This window comes from Phasianus colchicus, chromosome 10 (genome assembly GCF_987193195.1).
Source record: "Phasianus colchicus chromosome 10, bPhaCol1.hap1.1, whole genome shotgun sequence".
NCBI lineage: Eukaryota > Metazoa > Chordata > Aves > Galliformes > Phasianidae > Phasianus > Phasianus colchicus.
Genome location: NC_143445.1, coordinates 9223805 through 9243712, shown reverse-complemented (window position 1 = coordinate 9243712; position 19908 = coordinate 9223805). Strand labels below are relative to the sequence as shown.

The window sequence follows — 19908 nt, the reverse complement described above, 5'->3', positions numbered from 1 at the left end:
ACGTCCTCCATCACAGGCAAATGAATGCAAGGTATTTCTAATATATGTGAATACACAAAGGCATCCTGCATACTGGAGATGTCAGAGATGTCTGTTATGATGACTTTTAAAGTAAAATTGAAGGAAATATTACGTAATATTGATGAAAAAGTGAAATTGCATCATTTTGAAAATCCCAATATATTGTGATTATTTCATAACTTTCACGTTCTTTAATACTAAAATCCTGAAGCCAATAGAAAGTAATGAATTATGTACTTGAACCTATATTACTGGTTGGCAAAGGTCTCTGCTGATAGCACACGCTCATCTGTAGTTGTTATAACTCATCATTTAGAAGAACCAGAAAAATAGGAAAAGGAAATTAAAGGCAAGTAGCTTGTAGAATTCTTGTTCCTCCACCCCCAGTTAGACATAGCAGGATCATTTTGAACTGAAAAGGAGATTATTATATTTCAAAAATCATTCTTATTGTCTTACATTGTCTTAAATTCACTACTAGTATTCTCTATCAACATTAAAAGAGAAGCATTTTATAAATTCATATCATCTTTACTATGGTACCAATTTTGCTATTTGCCTAAATTTTGCAGTATCACAAATATATGAAATGCAAATGATTTTCAGGAGTGCTGGGCACAACTTGTATGCCTCATTTGAAGAATATTTCTTGGCTTATGCCATATAGGCAGAATCTGCAAACTCTTTAAAAGCATTTTAAATCTAAGTAGTGACTTTAATAATGACATGAATAAAATAACCTCTAGCCAGGTAAGTGGAGCCAAGTATGCATTGAGATCTGCCCACCACAGATTTCAATCCTTAGAAAGAATTTAGGTCAGAAAGAGATGCTAAGAAATAGACTGCCATTCCGAGTACCACTGCAAAACTTATTACTGTTGTCCAAATATCTTTTCAGCACATCAGGCTTGGATAAAGTACATTAGTAACAAACCTTAGTTAATATACACTACATTTCTATTGGGAAGATTTTGCTAGACATCTAGTATGCCTATCTGGATACCACTGTCATGCATAGATGTAGATTTGCACTCTAATGTATGTAGTTTTTCATCCTATCTTGTTTTTTCTGTCCTTTGTCTTCTAATTACCTCTGAGTATATCTTTTACCAGGCATTGTCATACTACGTCCTCTCACCAAGACAGTGTTTATTTTGGTATTTCCTGAAGGTAAGACAAATACCTCATTGACATCAAAAGCTTAGCCTTAATTGCATCCATGGCATGGCTGTTTAGAGAGATGGGCCCTACACACATTGGCCCAATTCAGCAAACCCAAGGGACTCACTGCATGGGAGTGCTATGCAGGTTCAGGATATCTAATGCATGTATTCTTGCTCATTTGCTTTAGGGCACTTTTCAGACTGAAAGTCTGAGAACCACAATCCTAGTCCTGAAAACACACCTTCCTTCCTGCCACACCTGCCCTGTAACCTGCCTTATCTACATCATTTATGAACTTTTTCACATGAGGCTGTCTATAATTTTTTGTGTTTGCCTGGTGATGGCTATGAAGATTGTTAGTTGGCCTTAGATAATAGTGTAGTAAAGATACTACAATTAATTGTCTACTTTGAAGAAGAATAGTGTCTAAATTTATTGTTGTGATATAAAATCCATTAGAAAGGTCACTTTTTGCTTTGAACTCAATCTTGAAGTTGAATTGAAAGCTGTGTAAAGGCTGAAGGACAGTTGTGATTTTCAGGGATGTTTATTATGCAGAACTGAAAAACCAGACATGCACTGGGCAGACAACCTAAGGACTTAAGAGACCACTTGTGAGTATTCAGGTTGCAAGCCTCTTTGACTTTGAAAGCCTTGCTCCCTCACTCTCTAGTTCTGCATTTTCACCATAGCTGAGCTACCACCTGCACAGCTCTGCCAAAAAGGTGCGTGTGTCCAGGGAATAAGTGCATGATATTCTGCTTCAGGCAAGGTCAGCTGGGTTAGTTCAAAGAGCTGACAGATGTGGGCTTGTGCCCAGCAGCGTGCTTTGTCCAGGGCAGATTTGGGAAAGAGCAGCATAATTCCAGCCTGCAGAGCTGAAGGAAGAGGCCTGATTTCCAGGAGTGACAATTCCAGTTCCAGGATCCTTAGCCTGCAAATCCAGGTCTGGAAGAGGATGTTTACTGGCAGCCCTGAAAATAATGTGTGTTTTCTAAGGCTAAGTCATGTGGCCATTGTAGAGATGGCCTTGTGGAGTTCAAAGACATCCGTTCCCATCCTTAAAATGGAAATTACCCTCTTCCTGGTATATCTCAGGTGTCCAAAACAAATCACCTGGGCACTCACTCCTCACATGTTTCAAAATCAGCAGGATCAGTGAGTACCATTTTCACTGTTCAATAGGGCTGGCTGGACGGCTGCTGTGATGACAAACGTCTGGATGCCTCTCATCTCTTACACAGGCCCAGCTGCTTCTCCAGTACATAGCTGAGCCTAGACTAAAGACCATTCACCTTGCTACCTAAGGCTTTGTATGGCAATGCAAAGGGTCTGGAAAGTATGCAAACTGCATGTGAGTAGAGACTTATGCTGCAAAGAAATAACTTTTAAAACAATGCACATGTTTAAGAGGAGTAAATTTCCATGTGAGAAACCTAGATTTTGCACCAGAGTGTGAAATGGCCACAAACATACAGGCATTTTAAGAATGCAGGCCAACCAAGTCTGTCATTTAACTAACAGGAAGCATAGTGTAGCTGAGGCATGAAAGTTGGTACCAGCCACAAGCATGGTAATCTCTGGCAAGCATGACTGCCAAAACTTGCAATCAGGCTTTCCCCTCAACTCTCAAAGCAACTTCCTTCACTCCCAAGGAAACTGAGCTGGCACTGAGTTCCCACGAGAAGCAGATCTGCTAGGCACCTGGAGAAGTGCCCCTGCTGGCACTGTGTGCCACCGAGCAGTTGCCTACCTGCTGCCTACTCAGGGCCTACCCACAGCCTGCCTGCCTGCTGCAGGCTGGGGGCTGCTGTGATGGTACAGCTGAGGAGCACCTTGGTGATCAGAGCTCCTGCTCTGCAGAAAGCGGCTCAGCCCATCCTGACAAAACCTGTTTGGATTCAGGCTTGCCGTTCAGCAAGATACCAAGCTTCAGCTGACAGGGTGAATAATAAGGATCTGTCACATCCCTTGGTAAATAGTTTTAAGGAATAATTACCTTCAGTGCTGAAATGATTTTAATCTAGCTTCACTGTCCAATCATTTTGTCTTGCTGTTTTTTCCTAATTGATTTCAATGGCAGTACTCACAGAAGCCACTTTCCCTGCAGGTGTTTGATGCACCAGGATGATTCCGCCCCTAACCTTGGAGCATTGGTGCATGGTGGTGCTACAGTGTGACCTCTTACTTCCACCTGGGGTGGAGCACAGTGCTTATTTGTCTCCTAACAAACACATTTGCTCTGAAAATTTGCCTCCAATAGTTTGTAGCATCTGCCTCTTTCTGGCCATTTTCTGACACATTGTATACACATTTGTTCCTCTCTAACACTGCATGACCAGGTAGGAAAATGTCTGCACCTGAACCACTTGTTTTACCACCACAGCAGCTTTCGCACAGCTGTAGCACTGACATTTTTTATTTTTGTGTGTGTGTAATGTGAGCACAAAAGTCTTATTCTGACCAAATCTCACACTGCCTGTACAAATTCTCTACTTAATGGTGAGGCTCAAAGCTAGAAAATGGAGCTAGTACAAGAGTCTGCCATTTAGTAGCAGAGCAGTGAGGATGCCAGGCTTTTGCACAGTTACACTGCACTGCTGCAGTCTTTGTTTGACAGACCAAGGCTGGGTAGGAGAGAAACAGTCTGTACAGTAATTGCAGCAGCTGCTGCTGTAGGAGAAGCTGTAGTACTGGGAATTACAGGCCATCAGTCTGCCAGGGTATTTTGCAGTCATCTTGTGCAAGATGACAGTCACAGGCATGCATTACAGGCATAAGTTTGCACTTGAACGGAGACTTGAATCAGTCTGTTAAGGACTTCATTATTATTCCATGTATTATTCCATCAACCTTGAAGTGGGTCAGGTACTGCAAGGGAAGCCAGCACTGGTTGGACAGCATTAATTTTTGTTATTATGTACATTGTCTGGTTAGACCTGTTTCTGAAATGTGCCACTACACGATGCACTCATTGCAGCAGCCTCAGCACATCTCCTGCCAGGCCCTGCATGCAGAGCACAGGCAGCCTGCTTGCACCAACCAGAGCCAGCAGGACTTGGGCAAGGAGTGGGGCTGTGGGATGGGCACACCAGCAGGGGTTCTGCCTGCTGAGTCAGGTTGCTGATGGATAGAGCAGGGCTTGAGCAGTGCCACAGTCTCATTTCCTTCCTGCTTGTGAGAATGTTTGGAAGTATTTTCAGACTGTTTTGATTTTGGAACAGTTGAGCTGTTTAGGCTGTCATATTTTAATGTTTACTCTATTTGTGGTATCATTCAAATGAAACAGAAATTTTATTTAAACACAGCCTAGCCCAAAGTTATAAGGAACGAGCAAGCAAAAAAACCTTTTGCTGCCTGTCTTCCTTTTGCACAGCTCAGACTGCACACCACAGGTGGAAGCACCAGCTAGCTGTGGGTTGGGGACCGGACCAGCACAGCTCCCGTGCGCACAAAGTTAGTCAGCAAGACATTACTGTGATCTGCAGAGGAGGAACAGAGACAGGGCACTAAAAGCATACATTTACCTGGGTGTCCTGAGCTTTGTTGTTCTTTCAGTGATTTTGAATAAGATTCTGCATTTGGCAGAACTACTTCTGGCAGAATCCTCCACGCGCTCAATTCAAATCTGCCCTGTACTTCGCTCTTTGGATGCCTGTTTTGCTGGTGCCTATCTGTGTGGTGTTAAAAAAATACAGATTTTTCCTTAGGTTGTAGAAGTTGTGATAAAAAGAATGATTTTTTTAATTGTATCACCCAACGGGGAAGATAAGGAAAGTGAAGAGACTATTTTATAGTTATGATTACTACATCACATATTCATGCAAATCTGAAAGCAGATATCACATGCAAAGTGTGCAGTCATGTACAAAAAAAAAAAAAAAAAAAAGCCCTCCCCCTGTTCTGGGCTTTAAAGAGAGCACAATTGCTGTATTTCCCACAGCAACATGCAAAAGCTATTTTGTTCCTTTTTTTTCCTGCAATGGGACCTTATAGAGAGAGGTCAAACCCTAAAACATCTGCGCCTGTATTTGCAGTGAGGCATTTGGGTTCTCTGTGGATCAGGACTGGGTCATTCTGTTTCCTGCTGCAATGTAAATCTTTTTTTTTTCTCCTTGTTTATTTTAATAGTCAAATATTGCTGACAGTTGTAAGAGTAAGGGGAATTATGCATGTATGATTCCTTGAAAGTGATATTTACTTCCAAAACATCCTGACTTTGGTGGAGCACAATCAAGCCGTAATGAGGAAAGGTCACAGTGTGAAATAAATAGCATTCCCTCAGATGTACAGGGAATATTTTTCTGTATCTTAAACAAAGGCCTTGCTCCGGTTTTAAAGTCTGCATTATGAGAAGGTAAATTAAGATTGGTTCTCATGTAATGCACTCTTCACTTTCTTCCAAAATTTCTGCTACTCTTTGCATGACTGAGGTGAGTGCTAAGTCAGATTATAAAGATAGAATGTAAGTAGTTAAAGATTTGTGCCACCTTCAAGATAAACAAGTCAATGAGAAGGGTCATCCTTACCATGCTGATGGAAAGATGGTAACGTCTCATTCAGGTGAACATATTTAGTGATATCAGTGATATCTAAAATCAGAGGAGGACTGATATGACCTCAGGAAAAAAAGAAAAAAAAAAAAGTAAATGGCTGCTTTATTGATTTCTTCTCTGTTCCATACAGGTTGTTCTGAGGGCCCTTATACCTCATAGTTGCACGTGGTTGACATTGGCAGAAAATGTGTGTAAGGCTGTTGTAACACAAAAACTCTGAATGTTCAAGAAGCGAACCCATTCCTCCCCACACAAACCGTTACTTGGCTGCAGGACCAACAGAAGATACAGAAGATCTGCAGGCGAGATAGCTGAGATGATCTGTTTAAGCAATAGGGCGGCTACTTCTTCCTATGTTAATCTGTCCTCCACCCGTCTGTCTTGTTTCTGGCTTTGACCTACCAAGAATTAACATTATAAGCACTTAATGAACCTCTAAATTAGTCATCTGTGTAAGCTCAAAGCCTTAACTTTTAGCTAAATTTCATTTTGCACACTATGAATGGAAGTAGAAACTTTGCACTAAAAAAGTTGTTTCCATCCTGCACAGTCACAGAACAGACCTCAGACATGAAGGAAGGAGCAGTGAGTGAATTTCTATGCAGCAGATATCCCCACTGGATCATAAATCCACACAAAAACAAGTCTCAGGCTGCAATTTCAGCTTTTAATAATAAAGTTAGCACTAGCAATACTTGTGATAAGGTGCTGTATCTATAAGCTCACAGTGTAAAATAAAACTACTTGACATGAGAATTGAAGTATGAGTATTTTTATTTTTGTTCAGCATATTGAGCCTAAACCAACAGCAACTAAGGGCAAGTCAGCGCTTTTCAAACTTTTAGTTTAAAATACTCACAAACTACACACAACTTGGATGAAGAGAAAGGAAGAAGCTAACGTTCCTAGGCTGCCATAAGCATAAAACCAGTAGGAGAAGAAGCACAAAAGCAGTAATAGAAGTTAATCCGGAGCAACCTGCTGCAATGGATACAGGAAAAGCACATAGGGATGGTTTTCAGCAGTTCTATTTTTTATTTTTATTTTTTTTTAATTTTATTGGAAGAAGACATGTCAGTTCCACAAAAACAGTTCTTAGGAAAAGCCTTGGTTTTTGAAAACAACACCGATTTTTTTGCAAAGTACTCTTGTAACATTTTCAAATTGAAAACCGCATTCCAGTACAAATTTATGTTTCACTTTAGTCTTTCAAGCTCTTTTTACAAAAGTCAAAACCAAAACTTTTCAAATTACTTGGCCCTAGCTGTCTTACAGAGGGGAAAAGAAAAAGACGGTGTCTGAAAATGTCCTAATTTTGAAAAGGAAACACTTAGGAGCAAAACAAATATTGAAATGATGTGGAAACAATGTGGAATCTGTGTTCTTTGTATTAGCAAACGGCAATCATTCCCCTCTCATCTCATCTGTTTGATCTGCATTGACTACGCTGTAATTTTGAGAAGGACTCACTGGCATTGCATAGTGCTGCTGCAATCATTGTTTATCATGTTGCTGTTATATAATATCTTCTCCAGGCGTATACTTAATTCTGATCAGATTAAAGTGTACTAACATGTTTATAGTCCCAGTGGGAAGTGGTTGTAACAAACACAGAGACAAAAGGGACGCAGTTGCTCTTTCAGAAAGCAAACTAGCTCAGAGAAGTTCTCTGGTGTCCTGAGGGCACGTGCTGCAGAGGCTCCTGGAGGGGAGCTGTGATGGGAGAGTTAAGCAGAGCTGCAGGAAGAACGTGCAGCGGGATGCCCTGCTATCCAGTCCTAGGAGTCACTTAGAAGAGATTCTCTTCCTGTCTGCGTGGCGTGCATCCTCGGGACGTCAAGCCAGTGATCTCTAGACCCAGCTTTCAGGCTCCATCCCCTACCCGCAGTCAGGCCTGGTGCGTTACGTTCCTGCTGACCAGCCTAACTTTTGGGGATCTGTACTGCTGCCGGCTCACAGGCCCTGGCGCTTGCCAAACACCCTTCCCTCCTGCAGCACCTGCCCTTTCCCAAGCGGCCTATATTTAGCTCCGTGCCCGTGTCAGCACCGCCTCGGGTGGCACCCTCATTTCTCAGGCACGCACCGTGACGGCGGAACAAAACATAAACACAAATAAACGCCTTGCATCACGCCACTCCGCGTCTCCGCGGAGGGAAACGCCCGTGGGTGACATGACTCAGAGGGGCAGAATTGCAGACATCGAAGGGCGGCAGGGCGGCCGAGCACCGCGTGCCGCTCCCGTGCGGAGCGGAGCGGAGGTCAGCGCGGGCACCGCGGGACGGGCTGCCCGGCCTCAGCCCCCCCGAGCGCCGCGAACCTTTCCCGTCCGAGCGCCGGGAGCCGTGCCCGGGCCTGAGGAAGCCCCGCAGCCCCGCGACGCCGTACCTGCTCCGCGCTGCCGGCACCGGGCATCGGCCGGGCCCTCGCGGACGGCTCCGCCCGCCGCCACCGCGGCTCCCCGCCAATCGGCGCCGCGCGCCTCCTCCGCCCGCTCCGCGCCGCGGCGGTGACGGCTCGCCGGACGGTCTCGCGAGATCGACGGAAGCCTCGCGAGAGCGGCGAGGCGCGCCCCTCCCCCCGCCCCGCGGCGGCGCCCCGCCCCGCGGCCCTCCCGCCGCCCCCGCCCGCCCGCCGCCGCGGCCGGATCCGTCCCTCGTCGCTGCGCCCTGGGCGGTGGGACGGGACGGGGAGGGGAGGAAGCGAGAGGAAGGGGAAGGGAAGAGGAGGAAGGAGGGGGGCGCTCGGCCCTGCGCACTGAGCGATGTTTGTCCGCCATCGCGGCGGAGGAGGCGGGTGAAGGAAGCGCCGCCGCCGGAGCGAGGGCCCCGCGCCGCCGCCGCCTCGCCTCGCCTTCCGCCGCTCCCGCTTCCCCGCCCCCCTCCCCCCCCCCGCGGCCCGGCCGGCCCTCCGCGCAGCCCCGGGGGCCGCAGCCCGCAGCGAAGATCGCCGGCGGCCTCTCGGCCCGGCCCCGCCGCCCCCCGCGCGTCCTCCGCGCCCCTCCCCGGGGGGGCGCCGCCGCCGCCGGCCCCGAAGATGTCGAACCTGAGCAAGGGGACGGGCAGCCGGAAGGACACCAAGATGCGGATCCGAGCCTTCCCCGTGAGTACCGGCCCCGCCGGGCCCGTAGGCCGCCCGCGCCGGGCCCCGGCCTCCGCAGGCCTCGCGGCCTCGCGCCCTGTCAGCCGTGGGGGGGGGGGGGGGGGGGGGCGGGGGGAGCTCCGGGCCGGTCGCGGGCCTGCGAGGGGCGGGCGGCTGTCAGCGGGCCGGGAGGCGCCGGGAACCGCCGGGAACCGGGAGCGGCGCTGCGGGTCCGCCGCCGGTGGGTGGTGCGGAACGGGGCCCCGCTGGCGCCCGCCGCCCGCCCTGAGGCACCGCGGTGCGGGGAATCCACGCGCGGCGGCGGGGCGGGAGGCGGCCGTCGGCTCTTTGTTTTCGAGGCAGAGGCCTCGGGGAAGGAGTGGAAGGTTACACGGCTTCGTCCGCGACGCCGGTTAGCTCCGGAAGGGGGGTGGTATTCATTTGTGTCTTCCGGAGAGTTTCCTCGTCGAGAATTTATTTGACTCTCTACGCCGTGAAAGAGGCTCTCAGTCGTACGATTATGAGACTTAGGTGGCGGAGTGCCAGTTGTTGCTGTAAACGTCGGGCACAGGTAACTTCTATGCGTGTTCTGTAGGGCCGTGGGCATGCCGTGCCTCCCTTGGATTGCGGATGGGAAGGAGCCCGATTGTTCATTTCTTCTGCCATAAAGCTTGCAGTGTTTTGACAGTTGGTTCAATTAAAGCTTAGAACAGAATAACAACTGCAGGACTGTTAATGGCGGTGAGAAATGAGGTACAGAGGAAAGCTTTGGTCTGCCTGAGGTTTGCCAGGAAGTGCATGTGTGTGTGTGTGTGTGTGTGTGTATGCATGCACCGATGTGTGTGTTAAAAAGAAGTTACTTAGTTGAGTCACTGGCATGTGGGGTTTAGCGTAACTTTTTGATGTTACGCCTGATCCTGGTAGGTAGTAGTAGAGAACTAATGAGCCCTGCCTTTATAGAGAAGCTGGGCGTATCTGTTTATCTTATTTACTGACAAGAAGTATATCAGAATATTTGCTTTGTGAAAAACCTTGCTGATAAAGTTGGAGGATTGTCTATATTTTCAGCAGCTTCTTTAGTCACTGTAATGTGACTGACTGCTTTCCTCTTCCCTCTACTTCTGATCATCAACAGTTGCATTTAGTGGTAAAAGTCAAAACAAAGAAGTGAGCTGTAAAGCATAGGACTTCTAGCTGGAGAGAGATTTTTGGTCTCCAAATTGCATGTATTTCTTTCAACAGTCTTTTTTAAGATTGTCAGTTTTGTTTGGATATTCTGACTTGTAGGAATAAAGTCTTCCTGCGACGTGGCTGGGGCTTTACTGACAAAAAGTAGGAAAAGCTATACAAAAATCAACTATGACATAAATAACGTGTACATTTTATAACCAACTACAGCAAAAAAAAAAAACCAAAACAATCTTTTGACTTGAACGGATTCATTTATTAGAACTGAATGCATGGATATGCGTTAGCCAGGACCAGCAAACTCAACAAATGAGATCAACTTTCCAAGTGATTTTTTTCAGTGCTTTTACAAATAAGCACATGAAATTAAGTTGGTGGGTGAAGATCTCTGCTCTTATAGAAATGCAAACATTGTCATCAATTCTTTTCTTCTAAAACCATTCTTGTTCACATTTTTCTTTTCAGTTTAAAAATATGTTTAGATTAAAATTCTAAACAAAACCATCAAAGCTCCCCGAATTATTGTCTCCCTAAAATAACAGTAAGTACAAATAGGCATCAGGGCGTGCAGATCTTAAACGCTTGGTGATTTCTATTGACAGTAATTTTCCAGGTGTTTCATTCAGTAGATTTTCTTCTCTGAGACATTTAGTGGACAATCCTGTTGATAGATCAGGCGTTGATAGAGAAGAAGCGTGTAGTTGGTTAAGAGATTTGGAGGGCTTTGCCTTGCATGGTTGCAGAAGTCAATAGTTAGAGTCCACGTTAAAATCTTAACACAGATTTTGCAGAGCCCCAAGTGTTGGTGTAGCTTTAGTCCTGTGAATGGTGCCAGCGACTGCAGTGGGATTACTCATGTCAATGAGGTTACATCTGTGTGCGGGATAGAGTCTATATTTAGAGTGTGTACTATTCCTACTTCACTTATGGTTCTTCACTCTTTTATCTCACATTTGGTGCTTCTGCTCTTCACTACTGATTTAGGAGTGCCTTCAGAGGTGACTTTGTTGGCTTCTTCAGGTTTTGTTTTGTGGGTTTAGGTCTCCTTGTTCTGCTTTAGTTGGCTTTTTGCTCGGAGGTCGCTGCTAACTGTTGTGTGAAAGTAGAAGCAGCCAGATTGTATGGGTAAGGTTCCTGGAACATAGCAATATTATGGAAACTCGATGCACGTAGGCTCTGTCCCTTTTTATGTTTTTATATTTTATTTTTAAACTTCTTCTCTGTCATTGTTGTATCTTGCAATAGCTGAAGGAGGGATCAAATAATATTTTGCGAAATAATACTACGCATGTTTTTTATTTGCAATTAAGTAGAATTTCACAAACACCTTTAAAACTACAAATGTTTTACCGAGTGATCTTCATGTTTTGGTATTTTTTCTAGATTCTTTATTGTTAATTTCTTGTAGTTGTCAGCAGAGTAGCCATTGTGGCAGGTCTCCTTTACTTTTTGCTAACTCTTGTTATGTGCCATGTACTTTTCCTTACCTCACGGTGTGGTCTTTTCTTACTTTGAGCACATGGCATACTATTTTGTTAATTGACTGTAAAACCATTAAAAAAATAATTAAGGCAAATAATTTCCTGCACATTTAACCATCTTTTTTTTTTTTTTTTTCTGTTCACAAGAGGAAAAAAGTGTTTTCTTTGCCTAATTTAAAAACTAACTTCTTAAAAAGAAATGTCTCCTCATGTCAAGTTTGAATTAATGACAGTGATAATCTTTGCATCAGAAATTTCAGGAGCTCGTGAAAGTTTCATGTGTGCCCAATGGAGCAAACTGATGAGGAGGAGGTGGTGTGGTTAAGTAATCTCACGTACCATAGCAGAAGGCTTTCATTGTGCTGCTTTCAGTAACCACTTCTGGGACTTTTAACTCCTTTATAACATATAGCTGTTCTCTATTTGTGTCAGATACTGTCCGATACCATTCTGTGTAGGGTCAGCATTAAAGCAGGAGTTGGAATTTAGTGTATGGACATTCTTGTGTGGTTATAGGTTCTCTTTGGTTAAGCAACCTTTAAACTTTCATGTTTCAAATTCAGAAACACTGGGGAAAAAATAGAAATACGCTGTAGCTAGATGCTAAAAGAATATAATTTGTGAAATGTCAAGTGATTGTCACTCATGTAAGTGGAATGTAACTTGTAATTTTTTTATTATTTGGAGAAGTGCAGTAGTATTTTTGCAAAATATGTAGTACGTGTCTTATGCAGAAATACAGGTTTGATACTCCCACAAAACATGGGTTCATTGCACTGGTTTTGAGAAATGCTGGGGGTTGTTTTTCACACCCTCCCCCAGCTGAAAGTACTCTCAAGTCTCAGGCTGCCTCCCGCTGCTTAGCTCTCAGCCAACCCGTTATTGCTGGCTAAAGGAATACTTCAAAACCTCTCAAACAATCTTACAGCAAATCTAATTTTAACATGATTTAGTTGACCTCTGAAAGGTGGTGCCAAAGAATGACAGTTCTGCACTTCAAGCTCTTGGAGAGATGTCTACAGCTGCAATCTGGCATGTATAATAAATTAGGTTTCCTGCAAGTGTGCTTGAGCTGCTTGGCGTGACTGGTTAGGGAAAATAGCAGCCTTAGATGTGTTGTGATTGGAAAGTTTTACAAAATAAAAAATGCCCATTTCTTACAGGAATAAACAGTATATGAGAATTCAAGAAGGGTTTGATAATTAATTTTCAAAATTGATGCAAGTAATGTTAAGTTATGTTGAACAATTTTTTATTTTTTTGCAAGAGCTCATCCCTCTCTTAAATCAGTCTGGTAATGGTCACCTTAAAGTTGGTGGCTAGATGTTCCTGAAAACCAGCATGACCTAGTGGTAGGGTAGTGGGTTTGATTTCTAGAGCTCTGTATGTTTGGGTTTGTGTTTTCCTTTTTTTTTTTTTTTTTTTTTTTTTTTTTTTTTTTTTTAACCTTAGTGCTTTTAGTCAGTTTTGTTTCCTGCAGAGCTGTCTTCCCTCTCTATAGCAAGACTGCAAAATAGTATTTTGCCAATTCTCAGAACTGTCTATTCTGGTGAATCACTATTGTATGGTTACATTATGAATTCTGGAAAGCATTTGGAGAAATCCTACGCATGCATTTGAGACAGAATGAGTGTTTCAAGTCTGTATGCTTCAGTGATTTTTATTTGAAATACTTGTGCCCAAGAAAATTCTCGTTTCGTGCAGTCTCATGGAAAAAGTCCACTGTCAGTCCAGTTTGTCAATTGATGTTACTCCTGAGTTTTCAGAACTTTCTTTGTGGAAGAAGTGACTCAGCTCTTACATGAGAAAGTACTATAGCTCCTACCTCCACCGATGCTGCTCCTTTCCCTTCAAACCAGCAGCTGCTGTTTTCAGCTTCGTATAGGCAGAAGGATTTTTTTCCCCCTCAGGGAATGCTGACTGCTTCTGCGGTTTGTTTTGGATCTTGGAGTATTTATGATACAAGTTGATATGAAGTTTGTTAAGTTTATGTTGCAATTTGTAATGCGTAGATCTATCAAATCAAGAAGTTGGTGTAAATTTTGTATCTTGCTTGAGTGTCTTAGAACAGGTAGACCCTAGAAAACACACTAAAATGTAGTTACATTTTTAAATGATCAGATTAGACAAGCAACATTTGTGTTTCTGCTTTGGCTTCTTCAGAGCATAGCTGCTGTATTGCTGAGTGTGTTAGATGAATGGAAAGATACAGGGGACAACATGAGGACAGAATTGGAAGATAGTTGACTGCAGGCTTCTTTGACTGATCAGAATAACTCATTTCCACTGAGTGCTGCAGTTCAGTGCAACCACCTACTTCACTTTGTGTTTTTCCATAGTTGGCTTCATGAATCCTGATTGTTCTATATTCTCAAGCACTTATTTGTAAGAGCATCTTGGCTACTTAAATGCATAGTGTATAGAGCATTAATAACAACATTTTTGTACATTTATAACCTGGAAATAAAGAAGACCAAAAAATTAAAACACTGTTTGTCTTAATCAAAAGAAACAAGTGTTGTTTTGGTGTGAACTAAAATTACAGAAATATGGGAACACCTGTTCTTTGTTGGACAATTAATCTTATGAGGCTTTCCCATTTCCACATAAATATATGCACACATTTTAAATGCTATGAGCAGTCTGAATGTTCCAACATTAATTGTATCATTTTGAGAAGATGCTAACACTAATGCCAAGGTAGCCTCTGAATACTTATTGGTTTTTCTTTCTGTTTATTTCTAGCACGCCGTACATATTCTCTTTCAGTTTTGGTATAACCTAATCTTATTAGAATTTCTCAGTTCTGTAGGCATTCAGGGTTCAGCTGCAAGTTTTCTGGTTCTTTCCTTCTTAGTTTATTAACTTTCCTTTTAGATCTCAAGTTCTGAGCAGTCATCATTCCATGTGGTCTGAGGTTTGAGTACGTGCCCCTGTATGCCACTGGAAAGAATAGTGTTCTTTGTGGCTCTTGCCTGCATTTGAAATTTGTGTCATTTTTGTGCAAGACTATAAAATAACCCCCACTGGCTTGTTAAGGTTTCATACTGGCTGATTCAGTTGGAGTTTTTCAGGCGGCTCAGTAGTTTTCTCCCTCCCATTATTGCATTGTACAGTAGTACACTACACAATTAAGCACTAGTTACCATTTTTTTCCCCTGTTGGATAGTGATAGATGAAAGGGCTTTATGAGAGTTGCAGAAAAACTGATCAATAATTGCTTCTATTGTATGTTAAAATTCATAACAACATATAACAGAAATAGGATATTTTTTTCTTGGATAAATATCATTGTTATAATTTTTCAAAGTGCTTCTTTTTTCTGTTTGCACAAGTGTATATGATGAAACATAACACTATTTCTCAGAATTTCAAAGACGTATCCTCAAGTCTTTGGCAGGAACTTCTAAATTTTCTTCACCACCACGGATCTATCCTGTCTGATAATCTGTCTGTATGTGGTAAAAGCATTTTGTGATAGACTGGGACACATTTTTGTAAGATAGCTCAAACGAGAGCGTTCACAAAAAGCCCCAGAAAAGCTCTGCTGTGAAGCAGGATCTTGATTTTATGAATACTGGATATGGTCTTTGGTTGCTAGAAGTTGAACATGTGAAAAACCAACTCTTGAGAAGGAGGGAGCATAAGTTTCTTGTTCCAAATCAGTTTTTGAGGAGACAAGAAATAGGAGAGCATTAATAGAGAACTGCAGCATGCCCAAACACATTTTTTCATTGTATGATGATTTTGTTTGTTTCAAGTTCAGTTAAAGCCAGCATAAACTTATCGTTAATGGTTCATTTGTAAAGGTGCAGGCTTTGGAGTATTAGAAGTAAATACTGTTGCACAAAAGAGCTCCTATACAGGCATTTTTAATGTACAGGCTTTAGAGAAGGAAAAAAATTCTGTGTTTAATCTCTGAGTACAACAAGGAGGGGAAGATCATAATAAATATTTATGTTTGGATGGTACTTGCTGAGGAGCTGACTACATTTTTTAATTAGTTCTGCACAAAATCAGTGTTTGAAGGGTTAAAAATGCCTTGTTGCACGTTAAATAAATCTCGTGGTATGTAAGATGTATAGAGATAACATGTTTTAGTTGTTTAAAGTTATGGATGAGCTCTGTTTGTCAGTGGACGGGCCAATTTTTGTAATGCTAGTAAGAGTAAACAAGAGCAGATTATACATCTGGTGGTGTTACTGATGAGCTGTAAACATGTAAGGGTGTATTTCATGGCTTCCCTCTTTAAACTGTGCTGATTTTTGAAGCATTTTAGAATATTGGTGGAGCAGGGCTGCCTGCTCAGCTGGTGCAGCGTTCTGCTTTCCCTGGTGACTTTGCTGGGGCTGAGGCATGCTGCATCTCTCCTAGGCAGCATAAGATTGAGCATGTTACCAGTCACTATTGGAAAAGACTAGCCAAAAATAAAATAAAATAAAATAAAATAAAATTTCAGTGGATGTTATTTATTTCTACTTGATGCTGTAAGCTATTGAAGTGAGAAAAGTTTGATGGCATATGGGAGCAAAGCGTGGACGCGTGCTGGCAGAGCTGGGAGCAGCGGCAGGCCGGGCAGCCGTTGGGGCCGTTGGAGGCCGCCTGTGCCATGTTGGGGTGCTTTGAACGGGGAAGGAGGGAGTCTGACATCCCAGTGGCATCTTTGAGGTCTGGTGTTTTTTTGTCATTAGGTTGTAGGCAATTTTCCTTTCTGCTCTGAAGTCTCTGCCATGTCGGAAATGATTCCGGTGGAGGATTGAGCTGCCTTCCTTCTGCTGCAGCCAAGAGCTCGCTCAGCAAGTAGGCGGCTTTGTGGGCCGGCAGTGGGACTTGCTGTGTGCTTGTTTGCCTCCCTTCACTAGTCCTCAGGCTTTGAAAAGCGTGTCCTTGGCTGCTTTAAGAACTATATTGCAGATTGAAATGCTGAGTGGCTTCTGGCCTATGTTTGCAAATGGTGAAAGGCATGTCCACTGGTTTGTTCAACTTAGTGCCAGTATTTCACCATCTGCCACTTCACCACTGAGAAGAGCCTGTTAGGCAGGTACAGGGCACTGAGCTGGGGCGGTGCAGTGTCCCTGTGTGTCCCGGCACCATCCAGCATGCTGCTGGCAGCTGGGCGGGCGGCTCAGCTCTGCTCCATTCCTTTTCTCTTCTGAGGAGGTTCAGATATTTTAACGCCAGCTGTGCTTAGGATTTACTGCCATTACACAAACTTCTCAGAATTTTTTTCCGTAACTGTAATTTGGGAAAATTTGTTTTGAGATCTCTACTTCTGATGAGTTTAGAGGACACTTCTCGTGATTCCTCAAATTACTGATACTTGGTTTTACTCTTTTGTCAGGAGATAAAAGGACAGTTTGGATGTCAAATTTTTGTATTTATTCCTCTGTGTCATTCAGAGTGGATTTTTTATTTTTTGAGTTAAGCAATCCTAACTCTACTACTCCTTCCCCCTGCAAGGGTGCGATTTGCACCTCAAATTATCAATGCAAAGTCAGAGTTGGAGCAACAAAGATTACTGAATAAGCCAAAAAGTTACTTTGTGTCTGAAAATTCTTTTGTCACCTTGCAAAATTAAGCGTGAAAGATCAGTCTTTTTGAAGTGTAAACTAAGATCTAGACTTCAGCTCTTAACAGTTTCCAAATTAGCAAGAGAGGTTTCAAAAGTATAGGTGGTTTTCTCACTGTTGTTAGGTTGAAGTGATTGTAGGAAGAAAGTAGTTTCATGATAGGTGGTTTATAATCCTTCTCCGTTTTCAGGCATGGTGGTAATGTGTGCTGTGGCAATGTCATCGAATATTTCTGAAAGAGCCGTGGTTAATAATACAGGCAGTGTCACTCTTTTGGCTGTGTAAGCACTTCCATTCTATAGCAGTGACAACTGTCTTTTGAACTAGAACTTCCAATTTTCTGCCTCTTAGCAATTCGGATGTTCTAGAACTTTAAACAGTACCAAATAGTTTTGTTCATTTACAACTTCTAAGCAAGTTTTCTCTCTTGGTGGCAGGTGGGCAAAAGTTTGCACCTGTATTAAATAACGTTCTGCTGTCATCTTTGGTTAAAGCATTTAATTCTAGGATAAAGTCTCCAGTGTAATTAGCAGAGGCTTTGAAATGTTGAGGAGAAGTTAATTTTCATCTTTTTTTTTTTTTTTCTCTCTCTCCCTGTTATGGTATATTCATACTCCCTAGAGGATGTCCTTCTATCCTTGCTGACTAAAGTAGGTGTATATTTCAAGAAGTTTGGGCCCCATGGAAAATAAATAGCAAGACAGATGAGGCAGAGTTAGGCTTTGTGTAAGTGATCTTGGACACAGTATTTGCTTACTTTGACTGTCCTGTGTTGTTACTTATCCGACTGGTGGCATTTTTAAAATTTATTTATTTTCACAGAATCTTAAGAGCTGGTCTGTGTTAATGCATATGTACCAATAAGTGAATGATGTGAGGCTGGTAGCATCTTTCATTTTCCTTCACTGTTCAAGCAAGTATTATTCTGCCTTTATCTGTATGAATGAGTGACTATTTGAAGGTGTATTTTTAAACTGAGTATCATAAATTGCAAATTAAAATCCTAAATTAGTTTCAAGACAGTATAATGTAGTTTGTGAATTTCTCCTGGTGGGCTGTTAGGGGAGGGAAAGGCTGAGTCTGTCTTATCCACAGACTTACACTTGAAGTGCATGAGTTTGCATCTCTGATGGAAAAATGGAAAGGATTAGCAAATCTGAGGCACTAGAAATGAGTGAGCACACATGAAACTTGCTCTGAAGGAAGTGGATGCTGTTGTAATATGCTCATGCTGTTTACATCTATCAAAAGGTAATGTTTTAATCCCAAGCAATGTTTAGAGAGCTGACAAAATATTTAGTCTTTTACACTTGTGGTATGCTGTGAATCAGTTTTGTGGAAGACTTGACCTTAGTCTTTGGGTATATGATGCATTCTCATAGTTGTGTGTTAGTAGTTATAAACACTTTGTGTGGATTTAGTGTTGGAAAAGTGTGCAAAGGCCAGTAAGTGGAAAGATGTCTGTCATCAGAAAGTTGATAGTTCTGCTTCAATTTAAATTAAGAACTATTACTTTCTCTAGAGTGTCTTGTTTCTGCTTTTAAAAAAAAAAAAAAAAAAATTATTAAAAAAAAAAAAGATTTTAGACTATATTTTGTGTTTATTCAGTAACTGATTGCCTATCAAGTTTATATAGTCCTTAATCCCCATTCAGTTGAGGCAGGTGCTGGAGAGTTCTGCCTCATTTTTCTGCTTTCCATCAGGACTGCAGATTTGTAAGGCTACTAGAGGAGCACTGGGGGAGAAAGAAGAAATAGTGATTTAAAGAAAAGAAAAAAAGAAAGGGAAAAAACCAAACGCTGGTAAGTTAAAGTGCATTCTTAGTTCAGGATGAGTGTCATTCTTCTAAGGCTGTGACTAAAATATAGAAGGGAAATCAGTCTGATCTTTCTTTAAATTTGTTCAGTTCTCTAAACCCAGTAAAATTATTGCTGTGGAATGACATTTTCTGTTTGTTAAAGACTGACTTGAAACTTTTCACAGACAGTCAAATCGTTGCTGTGTGGCAAAGCTCCTGTCAGGCCTGCTTTACTGCAAGAAAATGTTCCTTTTTGAAGGAATGAGAGAATCTTTTATTTGTGGGGCTTTAGCCTTATTGCAAAAGGAAGTTCTTGGAAAATGTTAAATTTGCTATAGAACTTATCAAAGCCAACCAACCAAACCCAACCCAGCCCCTTCCTTTCCAAGCCCCCACCCCAAAACAGTGCTGGGTTTGTGATGAGACCAGCAATGCTCTCAGACAATGCCTTGGAGGTTGACCAAATCCATCAGTCACTGAGCGGGAGGTGCAACTCCATCATTTAAGAAACAATCATTCTTTAATCTACTTATCGCTTCCTGTCCATGCTGCCAGAGCAGCTTTTCGTTGCTGCAGAATGCGTTTGAGCAACCTGTAGAAGGAGAGGGGTTTTGCCTACAATCCTGCAGCTCCTGGGTGTTTTAATTGACAGAGGGTATTCCCTTTGTCTCATCTGTGCATTCTGCATGCTTCTGACCAAAGTCTGGTAGAGTTGGAAGGATGGATGGATGTTGTGGTTTCTGAGCTGAGGTCTAGCGAGTTGTTTGGGCCACTTTTGTTGACAGATTGGTGTGATTTTCCTGCAATTTTTTTAACAAATGGCCAGAGTGGTGTAGTAACCCAAACGCAGAACTGCTTTAGGTCAGGATGTTCTGTACTTTTTTTCTCTACCTGCTCTTTCGTAGCTTCCATTCATGTTTTCATGTATGTAGCAGTCTACCTGTTCAGATAGTACAATTCAGGAGTTTTGTGTCTGATGATTAAGTTTGTCTGAGACTAGTTGTTTTTATTTGAGAGTGTGGGTTATGGAGTTGTTGAATTCTTGACACAAT

The 19908-nt window shown here is 42.7% G+C and overlaps 2 protein-coding genes across 11 annotated transcripts in view; one reads left to right on the top strand and one right to left on the bottom strand.

Moving 5' to 3' along the window:
* LOC116230814 (putative guanylate cyclase soluble subunit beta-2) overlaps positions 1-8253 on the bottom strand; it is a 35868-nt gene extending 27615 nt beyond the window's left edge. For 2 of the 9 annotated variants that reach the window (XM_090147244.1, XM_090147242.1), the window contains exons 1-3: positions 5894-8120; positions 5715-5804; positions 4713-4859 (exon numbers count right to left, since the gene is read on the bottom strand). Coding sequence is in view for 1 of the 9 variants with exons in the window: in XM_090147241.1 (XP_090003367.1) it covers positions 8127-8153 (27 nt within the window). In the remaining 8 variants the exon portion in view is untranslated. The other 7 variants (XM_090147243.1, XM_090147245.1, XM_090147246.1 and 4 more) reach the window with 7 other exon arrangements.
* A 417-nt stretch (positions 8254-8670) lies between these two features.
* The window catches only part of CUL3 (cullin 3), a 49947-nt gene continuing 38709 nt past the window's right edge, over positions 8671-19908 (top strand). Inside the window, exon 1 of one of the 2 annotated variants that reach the window (XM_031596372.2) lies at positions 8671-8840. In XM_031596372.2, the coding sequence (XP_031452232.1) occupies positions 8775-8840 (66 nt within the window). In that variant the 5' untranslated portion in view covers positions 8671-8774. Of the gene's footprint in view, positions 8841-15982; positions 16157-19908 lie in introns of those variants that run through there. The other variant, XM_031596373.2, reaches the window with a different exon arrangement.